At 47.9% G+C, this 16,491-nt stretch overlaps 1 protein-coding gene, 1 long non-coding RNA gene and 1 pseudogene across 8 annotated transcripts; 1 reads left to right on the top strand and 2 right to left on the bottom strand.

Annotated features, from left to right (window-relative positions):
• The first annotated feature begins 5,712 nt into the window (after window positions 1–5,712).
• LOC120650345 lies at window positions 5,713–6,704 on the top strand (annotated as a pseudogene).
• A 546-nt stretch (window positions 6,705–7,250) lies between these two features.
• LOC120650343 lies at window positions 7,251–9,798 on the bottom strand. 3 transcript variants are annotated; one of them, XM_039927452.1, is made up of 3 exons: window positions 9,423–9,798; window positions 8,098–8,883; window positions 7,251–8,021 (listed from the first exon to the last, which is right to left on the bottom strand). In XM_039927452.1, exons 2-3 carry the CDS (start codon window positions 8,221–8,223, stop codon window positions 7,593–7,595), a joined length of 555 nt encoding a protein of 184 aa, XP_039783386.1. In that variant the 5' UTR covers window positions 8,224–8,883; window positions 9,423–9,798; the 3' UTR covers window positions 7,251–7,592. The 3 variants fall into 3 exon arrangements, with proteins under 3 accessions (XP_039783386.1, XP_039783385.1, XP_039783384.1); XM_039927451.1 differs by having other exon boundaries at window positions 8,098–8,509; XM_039927450.1 differs by having other exon boundaries at window positions 8,098–9,798.
• A 1,159-nt stretch (window positions 9,799–10,957) lies between these two features.
• On the bottom strand, window positions 10,958–14,390 carry LOC120650346. 5 transcript variants are annotated; one of them, XR_005665579.1, is made up of 8 exons: window positions 13,943–14,390; window positions 13,219–13,300; window positions 13,079–13,138; window positions 12,519–12,605; window positions 12,340–12,383; window positions 12,101–12,182; window positions 11,700–11,761; window positions 10,958–11,198 (listed from the first exon to the last, which is right to left on the bottom strand). It is a non-coding gene; the product is annotated as an uncharacterized LOC120650346 (long non-coding RNA). The 5 variants fall into 5 exon arrangements; XR_005665578.1 differs by lacking the exon at window positions 13,943–14,390 and adding an exon at window positions 13,682–13,936 and having other exon boundaries at window positions 12,061–12,182; XR_005665577.1 differs by lacking the exon at window positions 13,943–14,390 and adding an exon at window positions 13,682–13,936.
• Window positions 14,391–16,491: the final 2,101 nt, after the last annotated feature.

Below are 16,491 nucleotides of genomic sequence, written 5' to 3'. Positions count from 1 at the left end.
ACGCCGCAACCTACACTGCCTCAACGGGCGCCTCGCCGATGAGACAGGAGAAGACCCCCCTCGGCCAGAGAGTCTACAGGACGATGAAGTGTATCCGGCGAGAGATTCTCCATCACTGTAGCACCACTACTGTCTAGTAAAATATACATTCTTGTTGGGCCCACTTGTCGGGGTCCGACGCCTGTGTACGCGTCCTCCTTGCTCTATAAAAGGAGACGCCCGTTAGAGGAAAAAGCCCGGCTGGGCTGAGGATAGAATCATTCATACCTAGTGCAATACACCACACAGTGGACGTAGGGTATTACGCTCCGGCGGCCCGAACCACTCTAAATCCGTGTGTTCTTGCGTTCTTGCCCCCAAGCTAAATCGGCCTAATAGGTTAGCACTTCCCCGAGTACTCCCCCTCAGAGAATAGGCGGGTGCGTTCCGCCACCCGGCTGTGGGTACCCCAAAATCCCACCACATACAGAAACTGGGATCTTGGGTTGACGTGCTGCAAGGCCAGTGACATTTTTGAACAGATGCATCTCGGTGGCATGGGCTGTTCAGAGACGACGAGCTCCAATGACCGGCTGCATGGCGGCGAGTTGGACGGCGGCGAGCCACGGCGGCGAGGGTGATGATCCCGGCGGCCGGCGACGTGGCGGGCTGTTCATGGACAAGCTCCGACGGCAAACTGCACAATGGCGAGCTGGATGACATCGAGCCGCGGCGGCGATACAGCGACGATCCCGGCGGCCGGCGACGTGGCGGGCTGCTCACCGCAAGGGGCGACCATCTCCTTCATGCGACCACGAGATGCCCATGACGTGCAGAACTCCTCCATGCATTGTGCTGAAAGAAAGCATGCAAAGAAACAAGAACAAAACAAATAAGATAGATCGATCTCAACCTGAGTTACCAGCGAGAAGGATAGGAGCCATGGGGTCGACGCCGAGGTGCTCGACGGCGACGACGTCAGTTGCGTGGCACCGTGAAGCCGAGGCCGGAACTCCGCCTCAAGCCGCGGGCTCGCTCGCCGGCGTCGTGTGCGTGATGGAGATGGCCGTGCGGCAGTCATCGTCGTTGATCATGAACTCCAACCGGCGGACGGCTTGGTGCAGACGATAAGGAAGACGACACTACTACAGATTTGGCCTTTTGTCCCGGTTCCAAACTGGCTTTTGTCCTGGTTTTGGAACCGGGACAAGGCTTCCGGGACAAAAGCCTCTCGAGGCTTTTGTCCCGGGTGGAAGAACCGGGACAAAAGGTGTCTGATGTTAAAAAAATTTTCGCTCACCACGGGATTCGATCCCAGGACCTCTTGCCCAACGCATGGTTTCCTTGCCAATTCACCTAAGTAGTACACGTGACTCAGTATAGAATAACTTCTTTTTGAACTATCACGTGGAGAGGCCTTTTGTCCGGGTTGGTAACACCAACCGGGATAAAAGGGGCCTTTTGTCCCGGGTGGTAACACCAACCGGGACAAAAGGGTCACCCTTTTGTCCCGGTTGGTGTTACACCCTTTTGTCCCGGTTGGTGTTACCACCCGGGATAAAAAGGGTTGGACCTTTTGTCCCGGGTGGAGCCACCAACCGGGACAAAAGGGGGGTCTTTTGTCCGGGTTGGTGGCTCCACCCGGGACAAAAAGCCCCTGTCCCCCACGTTGGTCCGGCTAGCCGTTGGACCCGGGACAAAAGCCACCTTTTGTCCCGGGCCCAAAGGTAACCGGGACAAATGGCATGGAAGAAAGGCCTATTTTGTAGTAGTGCGAAGACGATGGCGAGGTCGTCGCCGGCGTGGTGCAGACGACGATGAAGACGATGGCGAGGTCGTCGCCGGCGTGGTGCAGACCTGTGGGCTCGACGAGGAAGACGGAGGCGCAAGCGAGGAAACGATGAAGACGATGGCGAGGTCGTCACCGGCGTAGCCTGGCCGTGGTGATGGTGTTGGAGACGCCGTCTGCTCGGGCATGGGCTCCTTGATAGACGCGGCTCGGACAGCGAGCCTCGATGATGACGAGGACGAGGGCTGCCGCCGGCATGGTGGTGCGGACTTGGACGAGGATGATCAGCACATGAAGGTGCAGGCGTGATCTCTTCAGCTCTCCCCTGCCTCTACTCTTCTTGCGTCCTCTTGTAGATGGATTCGTGATCGATAAAGTAGATGGATTTGATCCACGGCAATCTCATCTACGTGTTCACCGAGCCGAGGTAAACGTGGATGACAAGCGGCAAGGCGGCGCTGCTCCACTCAGCTGAGCCGTCGACGACGAGCAGATCGATGGGGTCCTAATGGTCGGACTCCCGCTCCTCCGTGAGAACTTCGTCTCGGGCACCGGTGGCGACTTGGACGACGATGGATGCGGAGAGGATGAGCACGTCTCTCCTGGCTCGTCCGTGCTCCGGCCCAGGTGAAAAGGGAGATCACCTAAACAACAATAAGAATCTCACCCTGGAAGTTGCCGGTAGTCCGAGACGGCGAGCTTGATGACGGCCGGCGTTCCCTCGACTCCGACGCGTGGCTTGGACGACGAGCGCGCCTGCCTCCCTGGCTTCTCCGCTCCGCTCGCTCGTCAAGGCGAGTCGGAGGTGCATGTCGTCATCTGCACTCTGATGGAGATGGGCTGGGGGCGCGCCTCGCCCCTGGCTCTTTCAGCCGCCGGCTGCTCCGATCGAAAAAAAGGGAGCGCCCCAGGGGACGGAGGGGTGATGGCCTTTTATAGGCACCTGCTAGGGCAGTAGAGGGCTGCGCCGTAGTCAATTTGAACAGAATATCCCTATTTGCTTGCTAGTCAATCTCTATCTCGGTGACCAGATAAACATACACGACGCTCTCTGAGATATGGGCCCAAGCTAAGGCCTCCTAATCCATTCAGCTCCGGGAATACTTGGATCAATACATATCATATTTGCACGTTCTGCCCGCCGAGGTGGTTGCGTTCTGGCTGACTGCCCATGCCAAGGGCCTCTAGAATCTTCCCATGTTTCTAGAACCTTCTTGGATATACTGGCCGTCTCGCGGGCCGGCCGTATATCAACACGTCACGTATTGCATCCAGATACGTATACACTGGCAGCTCCATAGAGACGTGCATGCATGTACTAGTTGCAAGGCCGATATTCACCACGTACAAGTCCATGCAACTAGATGAACTTGTTTTCTCTCTTCTGCTTTCTTTTCTTCTCTTATTGGTTTGAAACACATGACATGACCCATATTAATGTATATAACTCATATGATCATGTTTGAAGATTTGCACAAAATCTCGTCAAACAAATGCCCCCCACCAAGTTGAGGTTGGATACGGAGTTGATCCGAGCTCAACTTGGTGAAGAAACAAATGTGATGCGTATTTACCCGGCGCATCAACAAATAAACTGCAGCCGGATGGGCATTGTGTGCACCCGGAGCCTATGTAACATCAACCATAAGCTTTTCAATTAAAAGCTTGCTGAAGACAAATCCACACGAGCAATCCATTGCACTGGCTCTATAAAAATTACCTTCTTTCGTATGGAGTTGTTTGCTAGATTCTCTTAAGGGAGTAGAATTTCGGGAGAAATTCAATTAGGTACGGGGCATTGTGTGCACCCTTTAATCAAACAAGACTCTGGAACATGTCTCGTTTGCTTTTTTTTTTAATAAACTCCATTGATCACCATGTGTTTTAACTCGAAGCTCGCACATCTTTCCTTTTTTGCTTGTATACTGTACAACGTCGCGACTACTCGCCCAACCGTCTGTCGCGGCCGCCGTACTATATATCGGGCTCAACGAGTTGTAGGTGCGCTCACTAAGTTTGCTGCCTCTTATCGTCGCTGCCGCAAACTTGTTAGTGTAGGCCGTAGGCTGCGATAGCTATTTGCTTTTGCATCGTCTGTGTCCACGCCACCAAGGTTGTGGCCGTGAGCTCTGTGTTCATCATGCCGATGCCAGCTACCTGTTTTGTGCCACCAGGGTCATGGCTGCGAGCTAGCGTGCCGTTGCGGCCGTCGTTTGCGAACACCAGGAAGCCAGTCTCCGTGTTTCTTTTCTTTTTTCTTTTTAACTCGGGTTGCCCATGCATCGGCGAACCCATGTATTGCGCTGGCCAGCATGCCTTGCTGTTACATAGGCTCAGCCGGAGGGGGCCAACTGCTTGCTTGATGATGCACCAAGAAGACTCGGAGCTGCAGTCAAGTTATGCTTAGACGCATGGTCGCCATTAATTCGCGTCGCATGCCGCTATGCCCTTGAAGATGAAGACCGACGGCGCTATGCCGCTATGTCCCATTCCGGCTACATGGCAGCCCCGCGCAAAGGCTGCAACGACCATCCACGGCCATGCCCATGTGGATGTCTTGGTGCAGTTTCTTGCGCTGTGCACGCAATTCCAAGTTGCGTTTGTTCTCTGGTCGTGAGAGGAGAGTAACATGAATGTTAGCACGTAGATCCCGTGGAGTTGAGAATCTGAAAACTTTGTTTGTTTGATCCAGCAAATGAACGTAATCCGAGCAAAGTCTCGTTCACCAGACACGCATGCACTCAGCAGTGATGACCTCCAACTCCAACCACACGAAAAGTAAAGCTGCATTATATTTTGCATCCACTCCATGTACTGTGCGTTGTTACAAGACAGGACACTCCATGTACTCTGAATTTTTCTAGCTGAGCTGACTCCACCACCACAGCCCGTTCTTCTCGCTCTCAGCTCTTTATTCCTATACACTTTACACAATAGTCCTTAATATCTCTAATTACAACAATACATCAACATAATGCTACAACACATGCATACTAGCTCACTCATCTTCCCTACCCGTACAACATGCGGCAACCCCTATAAAATGGACGCCACATGTATGGTAGGCTGCTACTCACTCACCAGTCACCATCCATTTCTGAAATTCTGAAGCCCAAAGCGCATAGTAAATAAGAGCTTCGTATAGCCTTTGGTTCTGGGTTTTGGCCATTGAGCCAGCCCCTTGCAGCGCAGCAGTGAGTTTCTTCTCCCAAGCCCCTGTTCCGTTTGCCGTTTAGCCATATGCCTTTTTCATATTCCCCTCAGTATCTATAAAAACAACCTCTTGCTTCAGTTTTGCTTCAATTATTTCCTGCATATAATTCCTAAAAGTAATATTTGTCTTCGAGATAATTTTGACAACCTTTTGGTTTACTTGGTTGCAGTCTTGAATTTATTGTATACTTACTGATCTTTGTATTGAAAATGCCTTTCCCTGCACAGCTTTGTTCACTTATGACTGGTTTATATATTCTGAGTTAGTCTAGAGCTATCAACATCATAGAAACCACTTTCAATTTTGTTGCAGTTCTATTTTGGATGTCGAAGCAGCAGTTTTTCTTTGCAATGCATGTTTTCTGGTTGAAGGTAGTAGCATTAAGTATGTAACAGTGTTTGTACTAGTTATGTCCTCATTATCTTGAGTGAAAAGGAAATGCTTTTCTACGGATGCTAAACATATTTAGAACTGCGGTGTTGAGAAATATATGAGTTATGTGGCATGCATGGAGCCATGTACAGCGCAGTGGTGGTTCATTGATCGAATCTGCATTTGACAGAGGGTTCAAATTTCAGGTTTAGAGCAACTCCAATAGCTTGATTTTTTCCTATCTCCTTTCTCACCCTATAGGGGAATCCCCTTTCCATCTTTCAATTTTTAGGGGAGAAGTGCTCCAAGAGTTTGATTTTTGCCTTTCCCCTCCCCCTGTCAGGTGGGGTCAGCTTGTCATTGTCTCGTCTCCTTCATTTCTTTTCCCCTCCCCTCCCCTCCCCTCGTGCTCCTCTCCCCGTCGCGAGCAGGGAGCCGCCGCCGGCGCCCTCGTGTTGTGGCCAGCAAGGCGAGCCGCCGCCGGCGCCCTCTTGTCGTGGCCAGCGGGGCCAGGCGCGCGCTGTCACCGCCGTCGGCACACGCGCGGTCTGCTTCCTTGTTGCGGCAGGGGAGGAGAAGGAGCTGAGGATGAAGGTGCAGTGCGACGTGTGCGCGGCGGAGGCGGCGTCGGTGTTCTGCTGCGCCGACGAGGCCGCGCTGTGCGCCGCGTGCGACCGCCGCTAGCACCGCGCCAACAAGCTCGCCGGCAAGCACCGCCGCTTCTCGCTGCTCAGCCCGGCACTGCCGTCCTCGTCGCCGGGGCAGCAGCAGCAGCAGCAGCCGCCGCCGCTCTGCGACATCTGCCAGGTTCGGCCCGTGCGCGCATCACAAACATCCGGTCGCTGCTGTATGCTAGATTGTTGGAGCGCTGCTCCGATCGCGACGGCTGCCCAAGCTCGATGCGTGTTCTGACTGGATCGCGCTCCGTGCTGTGATCTCGTTGCAGGAGAAGAGGGGGCTCCTGTTCTGCAAGGAGGATCGTGCGATCCTGTGCCGGGACTGCGACGTGTCGGTGCACACGGCCAGCGAGCTGACCATGTGCCACACCCGGTTCCTCCTCACCGGCGTGCGCCTCTCCACCGAGCCGGCCGCCTGCCCGTCCCCGCCGTCGGAGGACGAGAACAACAGCGACAACCTCTGCTGCAGCACCGGCAATGAAAATTACTCTTGTAGCTGAACTACTCTTGTAGCAATTTTATTTGAATGTATATATGGAGTATGGAAATTCAGAGTATTCTGAATTCTGAATTCTTTCACTTGTCTGTGCATACATTCTGAATTCAGAGTAAATTCTGAGTACTCTTGTAGCTTGTTTTCTGCATATGATTCAGTGACTTCAGTGAGCATAAATTCTGGTGCCCAGGTGAATATTAAGTTTCACAGAAACTGACTAGTGATCAGCTAAATATATTCACTTCGATCATATAAAAACCACATTTTTCATCAATGATACTAGCTGTTTCTGGGTAACAGCTATGTTGCAGACAGTAAGAAACTAACTATGCCTCATCACAGTCAGCATTATTGAACAAAAAGCACAAGAGATGGTCTGAATATTTTGACTGAAAGCTTGGCTGGACAGTCAGAATTATATTATATTCAGAGTTTATTCTGTCTGGTCCTTGATAAAAAGGTCACCTTAACTGTAAAGCATTTGACAGGTTGATAGATCCATCTCTTAAAGAAACAGCAAGGCCAGAAGTTGATAGATATCATTTGACACTGTATTTGTTTTGGGTGTCACTATGGCTTGAATATTCAGTCTGAACTGCATTCTGAACTTGCTCTTGGACTGCACACACACACACCATGTTCCTGGATACTGAATGGCCTCCAACCTGATTTGAAAAACATATTACTGTAAATTGCTGTCTCCATTTTTTTACTGATGCTAGCTTTTGATCAAAACATTCAGGCCATGTTCCATTCATCAGAATCTGATACTCTCATGACCATAATTCAGACCATGATTCAGTACAAGCAACAAGAGTTTCAGGAACAGAATACAAACTAGGAACAGAACAAACTAGGAACACATGCACTAGACACTCCCACCTCCACTGCCTCCTAGTATTTCAGCTAGAATTTTAGCACGCATGGCCTCGACATATGCCCTCTGTGTGTCATCAAGAGCACTCGTGTCCATGAACATAATTTTTTGGTCCTCGTCCTTCTTCTTTGCAGCTGCTTTGCGCTCTTCCGCAGCTGCTTGAGCCCGTGCCTTCTCACCCTTGAGCCTTAGTCTCTCTTCCTCGTTTGCTGCCTTGCGCTCTTCCGCAGCTGCTTTGCGCTCTTCAATTGCAAATTGCGCTCCTCAATGGCCTTGATTTCCGTCCACCTTGAGTCCTTGTCAACCGCAAGCCTCTCCTTTGATTCGATCATCTTTTGTATCGCCTCCTTGTAGCCACCGGCATCTTTCTTCGACCTCTCTTTCTCCTTCTTCCTCCCTGCAGGCCTCTTGCTCATTTCATCAGTCCCTTCATGCTCCTCATGAGCTTCAAAATCAGCTGAAGACGAATAGTTGGACCTTGGCTTCTTTGGTGGGCATTCAAACTCCCTGTCTATCCACTTCTGATTGTTTTGCAGCAATGTCCAGCAATGTTGTATGGTAAAAGGCATGTGCTTCTGCTGATCCATGGCCTTGTACCTCTCCTGGGCGAGGTTGGCCTATCAAAGCAAAAAAGAGCAAAATGTCATGATCAAGTGAAGAAAATGAACAAAATAAACAAAATGGCCTACTCACTTGTTCTTGAAGTGGGACTCCACTTGGATGTTGGCGAGCAACTTGAGCAAGACATGACTTCCATTTGTTACAACATTCTTGGATTGTAGACCAACGATGTTGGAGCGCCCCGATTGTTCTAGTCATTGTTGTATTAGCATTACAGTGAAAGTGCTCTGAGATGCGGCTCCAATAAGTGCTACTACTCTGATCAACTCCTGCAATGGCATCAAGGGACACAAACTCCCATGCCTTGATCAAGGCAACATCTTCATCTGATGAATAATTGGCAGACCTGTGTCCTCTTTTCCTTGTTGGACTGATCAAAGTGTCGTCTTCATCATGCTCCTCATCAGCACTTGGCAATGGTTAGAAGAGAGAAATGTTTTCTACTTCAACACTTTCATCCATCATATTGGAAAAAGAGTTGGCACTGCACATTCAAACAAATTCATCATATATAGAGATGCATGAGCTACCCCTGCATCAAGTACCCCTGCAGTTATAAATATTCAGATCTCCTGACCACGTTATCTTTCAGCTGGAACAAGCTGAAATAAGCTAAAATGAAGTTTTTTTCACCATTTCACTAGCTACTTCAGTGATAAAGCCAAAAACATGGTCATCCCTGTCTGAATCTGTGGACAGACAGAAATGTTCAGCATGGTGCATGGAAGCTAAAATGCTAGTGTGCTACTGTGTCACAGAAAAAGATGCAGATGAGATATTTCCATGCAAGAAAAGAAGACTAAAGCCATTTCTTGAGATGGTACTGCCATTCTTGAGCACACTGGCCTTTCAGTTCCGCTGGAAAACAATTCGAAGACAGAGTTACACAAAAAATTTCAGATCATAAGGCAGGACTTGCAGTTCTCCACCAGAGCCTGAGAGGGGCTGTTTGTGTAACAGCAAGATATGCCAGAACAAGTATTCACTTCCAACAGAACAAATATGCAAACATACTAGATAAAATAATTAAGCATTCAACAACTTTATAAGTGGCAGGGGTATATTACACTTGAATTTTTGCAACGTTTCTGTATGGACAGGGACATCATCATTTAAGAAGCATCCAACAACTTTTTTTAAAAAAAAACAAGCAGAAGCATCCAACGGTGCTACTCTGTACTGACAGTATATATTTTTTTTAGATTTTATTTGCTGTTACTGACTGGAGGCTACACATTTCTGTTCCCAAAAGCTAAGGCTGTGGAAAGTTGAAACTGAAGCATCAATTCAGTGAACAAAAATCATTTGCAACTACTGAATACTGAACTTAAATGATGGTTTGCTGGGTTCCCTGCCAGCCCTGCCATTGCAGAATGGAAGAACAGATTATATCATACCTTGCAGACATTCCATCAAACACGTTGTTGGCAACATGGGTGTCTTCCTCGGTGCCACAATTGGGAGCTGTGATGCTTGCCGACGCTGAAGAATTTATTGTCGGCGTTGAAGCAGAGGCCACCAGAGTTGAAGAAGGCATCTTCTTCTTCGGGCCCGGCTTCTTCCTTGCTGCCTTTGACAAGCCAGTGGTAGGTTTCTTGGGCTGTTGTGGGGCGTTCGGCCTTGGGGGCATCAAGCTTGTCGCAGCCAGGGTTCACTTAACCGGTGGGAACCGGTCCGGTTTGACCGGTTACCGGTCAAACCGGTCCGGACCGGTTCCGGTTCCGGCCGGTACCCAACCGGCCAAAATTCAAAATTCAAATTTGAATTAAAAAAAATGAAAAATTCCTAAAAATACTTCAAGGTGCGATGAATTTAATGGTGTCAAATTTTCTCAAAAATTCGTTCGTTTAACATACTTTTCGGGCATTTAAAGTTAAAACAAAAAAGAAAAAGAAAAAAATGAGACGGCCCATTAAGGCCCACTTGGTAAACCGGACAAACCGGCCGGTATACCGGTTACACATGCGATTTTAAATTTGGATTTGAATTCAAACCGGCCGGTAAACCGGTCAAACCGACCGGTAAACCGGTCTAACCGGTTGGTATACCGGTACGAACCGGTTGAACTGAGTTTTTTTAATTCAAATTTGAATTTGACCGGTTTCTACCGGTAACCGGTCAAACCGGTCCGGTAAACCGGAACCGGTGGCCGGCGGTTTGGGGTGTCCGGTCGGTAAAAAGAACCCTGGTCGCAGCAGGAGGTGGAGCGACCGCCCACGGTGCCCTTGGCCCAAGAAGGGGCTCTGCGCCCATGGGGGGCATGCCTGTGGGCGGCATGGCCGGCGACCCCTCCATGGAGGGCATGCCCATGGGCGACGCAGCCAGCCACCCCTCCATGCCCAAGGCCGCGACCTGGGAGAGGTCGGGCCAGCGCACCGCCCCGGCGGCCTCCATGGGCGGCGGCAATCTCCATTGAAGCATGGGTGGAGGTGGACGAGGCGGGCGGAGGCTGGAGGCGGACGGCGGCCTCCATGCTCGTCGGCGGCCATCAGGATGTGGGGGCGGCGGCGGAGGGCGCGGCCCTGGCGGCAGCGGCGGGTGCCGTGGTGCCGAGGGCGACGCTAGAGGGAACCGGGACATAGGGAAATGGAGTCCCCTTTCTATTCGGGATTGGAGAGAAATATTGGAGATTGAGAAAAAATAAAGGGGAAAGAGAGATGAAAAATTAATCTGTTGGAATGGTTTTTTTCAACATCAATTCCCTATATTGAGAAAAGGTGGAAAGGGAATAGGGGAAAATCAAGCTGTTGGAGTTGCTCTTACATGGCTAGACGAAGTTGCCCCAAGAACAAGTCTTGCCAATGTTACAAAAGATGCTTGGACCATCCGGATAGAACGATGATGAAGGGCCTCCTTAGTCACGCCAACTCACATTGCAAGCATGGCACGGTAAACTTCTTCATGACTTCAGTTTCTTCTGTGCCCATATGCCTTCTGTGAGCGATTTTATGACCACTAGTAATGTGCCCGTGCTAAAGCCACGGGTAAATTTCAAACTTACACCAAACAACATATGATCCATACACCAAATTGAAAAATATATGTTTCACACAAAAAACAGAGCTATTATGTTGATTACACAAACACATCCACTGAGTAAAATTTCCTTCCTCCATTTGAATGTCCACATTAAGATGGTCACCGGGTGTGACAGCATCGAGCAATTTTTGCCTCTGCAAATATTGGGAACAAATAAGAGTTATATACGAATATGCCTTCAAAATATCAAAGCAGAGGCCGCCTAAGATGCACAAAATTTTTTGCATTCCCTGAAATCATGTAGCTAGGTTATTCTCTTGTCTTTGAAACATTGAAAAATGCAAGAAGATAGTATGTTTAAAGTTCCACACGATAAATGACATCTAGTTTCCGAAAGTTCCAATTTTTGAAACAGTGGCACCATGGTTCAAATGGTAAATTATGCTACCTTGAATTGTTTAGTATCTCTGTATAATTTTTAAGTCTATCGGAGTATAAAACAGCAAGCCTTCGGTGAAGTGGTGTCATTGGTAAAAAAAATCAATCAAGCAATCAGCAGCAAGTGTTAGATTCATTTTTGAAGCAATTCAGAGCTATGAACTATTGCAAAGCTTAACCGAGATGTATAATACCAAGTTACACAGAGTACTTGAACAAAAAAATGAACCAAAAGAAAGGAAAAGGGAAGAGCTCACCGACGTAGCAGCAAGCTTTTTGAGGTATCACTGGCAGACTGTGGAAGTTAATTTTGTTACTACTGCGAGCAAAATGAAAACAGAATCAGTAAAATAAAATAGGCTTTGATTATTTATCGTGAGATTATCATGTTAACCCACTCGAATGCTTAAAATGGCAGATCAGTCTACGAACAGAGTATGCAATATAATTGTGGAATCAGTACTCGCTAAATCTTGAACTATTAATAGACCAAGAAACATAAAGATTGTTCTGTATGTCTGAACATGAGATGCTTCTTCAGTCGCTAATCTGAAATTGTTCTCTTCACTGATAGATAGTCCTTAATCAAGGTGATTGAATTTCTGTGTCCGTACTCACCTAGCTGAAAATGATGTAACATGAATATCTAGGAACATACCCAAGCCGCATGGATTTATCAATGCAATCCCTACAAAATCAATGCAGAGATTCCACCACCATTCTTATCTTCAGAATAATATCTGCAAAATGACCATACGAGGAGCAGATGGTTAGATACACAGATTTTGTGCATAGATGCTACTTCTAGTGTCACACGCTTATTAATGCAAAAGGGAAACAAAATGAACTATGAAGACGTTGTGATCAATGAAACACAATTTTATTGTTAATTCTTACAGATACATGCTGCGTCCGGACCTGTTAATTCTTACAGATACATTCTGCAACCAAACAAAATCACACACAACAAACAAGTTTGAGAATTCATCACGGTCGATGCATTAAGACCAATAGTAAGTGTGCCCATGCTAACGCTACGGCCAACTTCTATGAACAGATATGCAAGCTGCCAGTACCTTAACTATGCGCAACTTGTTGAACACATCCTGAAGAATCTTGTAGTTCTGGATCATGTGATATTCGGTCTTCGCATCAAAGTTAACCTGCCAACACGCACAAAATACAGTGGTTACAATCAATTGAACAACCGAAGACTGCGCGTTCGGACCCAAATATATCCATACAAAGAGTGCAAATTGTATTGTGAAAATCAGTCCGTCCTGCATGAGAAGACGTTCCAGACAGGGGAGATTTGACAGATTGCTGCATGGTATTTCTAGTGATTTTCTAAAATGAGGTGATGGCATACTGGCATAGGCTATATCTTCTTTGCTACAATATCAACAAACACATAATGAATTGATCTTCCATAAACAAGTTATCAAATATCCCATATTCATACATTGGAAAAGAAATGGCATTACATAATGAAAAAATATGCATACACCCTGTCACCATATGAAACATCAAGTTACTACATGTACTGATAAAAGCTGCAGCATGTGAAGAGTCAATGCCAGATACCAAATCTGGGGCTAAAATAAACCAAGATAAGCAATGCGTCCGTGTTACGCACCTGTCACCAATGAGTTCAAAATTAGTGTTCTCCACAACAGTTCCCAGGTCGGAGAATGACCTGCAGAAGATCAGTGAACCTTTGAGTCTCTTAAAACAATACACAACAGTTTATTGAGCTTCTCAGCTAGTGAAACAGACCTTCCAAGGGCCATCAAGTTGACATGGGTCAATGTTACCCCAAATTTCACCGTATTGAAGAAAACAATCATTGACTGGATCACTGGAATGATAGACATGAAAAATGTCAAATAAGCCATAAGAGTTTGAATGTGGGAAAATATAAGGTAATTATAACAGGGTAGGTATAAATATATGGATACAAATGCAATCATGAGAGAGAAACAAAATAGATTATTGTGATGGATATATCCGGAGGACTGCTATGCTAGCTGTTATATGCTGCCTCGAAAGTTTAACACCATAGTGATAATTGAGTGGTCCCAATCACTTCTGGAACAATACCAATTTCAGCTAGAACTAATCAGAAACAATATCATTGTCCCGACTGAGACCAATTAGTTAGTTGGCTGACTTATTAACAATATTGTTGTCCCTAACTGGGACCAAAAGGCGGCGAGGGCAGGCGAACTCAGTCACTCACCAAGGAGGTGCACGTCAGGCCTGCAGCCAAGCAAATTGCGAAACCGTAGAGCCTCAGCGCACAAGAGGTCAGCGAGTCATGGTTAGACAGCCGCACCACATTGCTCAAGCGATTTTACCGCGACTCCTCACCGGTCCCCGCGGAGACAAGCAACGTCCTAGCAAGATCCGCGGCCTGATTTGCGCGGAGACACGGCTCACCGGCCCCCAGATCCAAGAGGCGAGAGATAGAGAGAGGGGGATAACATGAGGGGATCCACACGTGCGTGCTTGCCGTGGTGTTGACGGTGGTCGTCTCGGCGCGGCCGGCGGCGGCGTGTGCAGCCCGCAGCCCGCGCGTGTGCCGGCGGCTGCAGCCGAGCCCGCAGGCGGCGCTCCTCCCGGCGGCGGCGGCCGAGCCTGCAGGCCGCTGGAGGGAAGGCGCGCGAGCACCCCGGCCGCCGGCTTCGAGCCCGTAGGCTGCTGGAGGGGAGCGCGGCACTCCGGCCACCAGCGCAGGGCGGGTTCGGCGGGAGGCTGTTTGGCGGGAGGCGCAAGGGCGGGTCTCGGCGGGAGGCAAGGCAGACGGTGGAGGTCCCTCGGCCGAGCGCGCGTGCGGTAGGTGGGCGAGCGGGCCGCCGCCGGTGCTCCCACGAGCGCACATAGGGGAGATCCACCAGCGCAGAGAAAGGGAAGAGAGGGGAGGAAAAAAAAGAAGAAAAAAAAGGCATGGGTGAGACACACCAGCGCCGGGTGGGAGTCGAACACCGGGCGTTGCGTGACTTCGTCCGGCGGTAGAGGCTTCAACGCGTTGAAGCCTAGATGGGTTGGCCGTCGGATCATAATGAGGACTGGTAGGGACTACTGTTAGCCGTAGATCTTTATAAAGATGAATTGCTGGGTACAAATTTTTTGGTACACAACCTCCTGACTCTCTCAGCGGGGGCACATTCCTGGGTGGCGCTAGAATAATTTAATCTATCCTTTATACTGTAGGATGGATGGATGGACTAGCTTGGTTGCTTTTACATGCATGAGTGCTAAATGTGGAGGTTGAGTATTTATTAGCACTTGCAGACTATTGAGTTGAGTTAATGCTCGTCCGAACATGTTATTATGTGAAAGATGCACTATGTGAAAGATGCACTAGGATTTTAGGCATTTATGGTGTGGAATGGGGATACATTTGATAAATACTTTCTTGTTTTTCTTTTCTGTTTACTCATTTAGTTAGGGTTTTTGTAAATACGTTCCATCGTTAATTAATGCAATGCATGAGCGCAGCATGTGTATAAATTTGAAAATATCAATATCATTTCATATTACCCGTTGCCCTGTTTTTGGAACTGTTCTATTTACAATTTAGACTCAAGATAAATGCGTTTCTCTGCTCTTGTGGCAGACTATAATCCAAATATTGGGTTCGTGCTGTTGCAATAAAGACTCTTGCAGTGCTCCCACCAAAAATGGTAAAATGGTTCTAGAAGGATCTGCACGCTCAATTGATACCTCAATGGGTTCTAGTGATCATGCCACTCAATCTTCTGCAGATGAAACACCTAAGTCATTATCTTCGTCTGAGGAATCTTCTACAAATGAAACACTGAAGTCATTATCTTCGTCTGAGGAATCAGGTTAAATTGTTGAGTCATTTGGAATTCTTCTTCATACTTGTCTTACAGTTGCTCTTACCACTGAAGTTGTTTGCAGAGGATAGACCATCTGAGTGTCAATCTTCCCAGTTGGGTCGTAGTAAGACTTTCGCCAAGCTTTGGATGATATCAAATAAGGGTGGTCTCACTCCAGAACAAGAGGATAAAATAGATGATTTCGTCAAGAAAATCCAGCCTCAGTTTCCTGTCCTTGTGGTTCAAATGAAGAAGAGCAGTGCCACACGTCAGAACCCTGCCGTGGTAAGTGTTTTGGTCCTTTACTCCTTTCTGCATATTGGATAACTCTACGCCATTTAAAGTGTCTTTCTTCATTGATGTCTATAACTCTATATTTCTATAAAAAAAAAACTATATTTGGTCTTTCTTTTCCACATTCATAGTATAGAACATGCAAGGTCCCTCAAAAAAATTTCTTTATTGTTTTTTTTCCTATCTCATTGCTATCAGGTCATTTCTAAGGGTTATGCAGTCGAACACTTTCCACAAAAAAGCCAAACTATCACGCTTGAGCGTCCAGGATGTAAGAAGAAGTGGCATCCCAGGCTCCATGTAAGCGGACGTAGTTACGTCCTGTGTGGGCATTGGAGAAACTTTAAAAAAAAAGGGGTGAACGGACCCCACCGTTTTTCATTAAGAGAAAGCGACTACGGCTTCTCCCGGCCACGAAAAAACCTCTGAATCTTAGTCCATGCCCGAGAGGACCAAGCCTTGCGGCAAGCACAGCGAGGGGATTTTTTTTACCCCACGGACCGGAAATTCGCTCCACACGGGAATCGATCTCCGGCCGCGGGGGTGCCACCGGATGCCCTCGACCAACCGAGCTAGCGACCTTAGGCTGCGTTGAAGAAACTTTGTTCGTGATAAAGTTAAAGGAGAATGACATTTGTATCTTTCAACCAATCAAGGGTGAGAGGTTTAGAGTTTTTTTGAAAAGATTTGAGAGGTTTAGAGTGACTGTCCATCTGCTTGGCCAAGCTAGCACTCATTCCCGCGGTCAGCATCCTCGTGACTCAAACAGTGGTAGCGCAAGGCAACTATCTTCAGCAGCACATGTTCATGAGAATTCGAGCAGCAGTATGGCCACTTAACTCTACTAGAATCAAACACACTACACATTTTTCACATTTTCTTCTGCCTGATAAACTGTAAATCCTTTTTC

This window comes from Panicum virgatum, chromosome 9K (genome assembly GCF_016808335.1).
Source record: "Panicum virgatum strain AP13 chromosome 9K, P.virgatum_v5, whole genome shotgun sequence".
NCBI lineage: Eukaryota > Viridiplantae > Streptophyta > Magnoliopsida > Poales > Poaceae > Panicum > Panicum virgatum.
This window is presented reverse-complemented; position numbering and strand designations above follow the sequence as displayed.

What these genes read in the sequence shown, in the direction of transcription:
- LOC120650343 (XM_039927450.1), bottom strand. Translation starts at nt 8,223, where the DNA reads ATGACTAGAACAATCGGGGCGCTCCAACATCGTTGGTCTACAATCCAA. An exon ending in GAGTCCCACTTCAAGAACAA is followed by an intron (nt 8,022 to 8,097) that starts GTGAGTAGGCCA and finishes TTGCTTTGATAG; the next exon opens with GCCAACCTCGCCCAGGAGAG.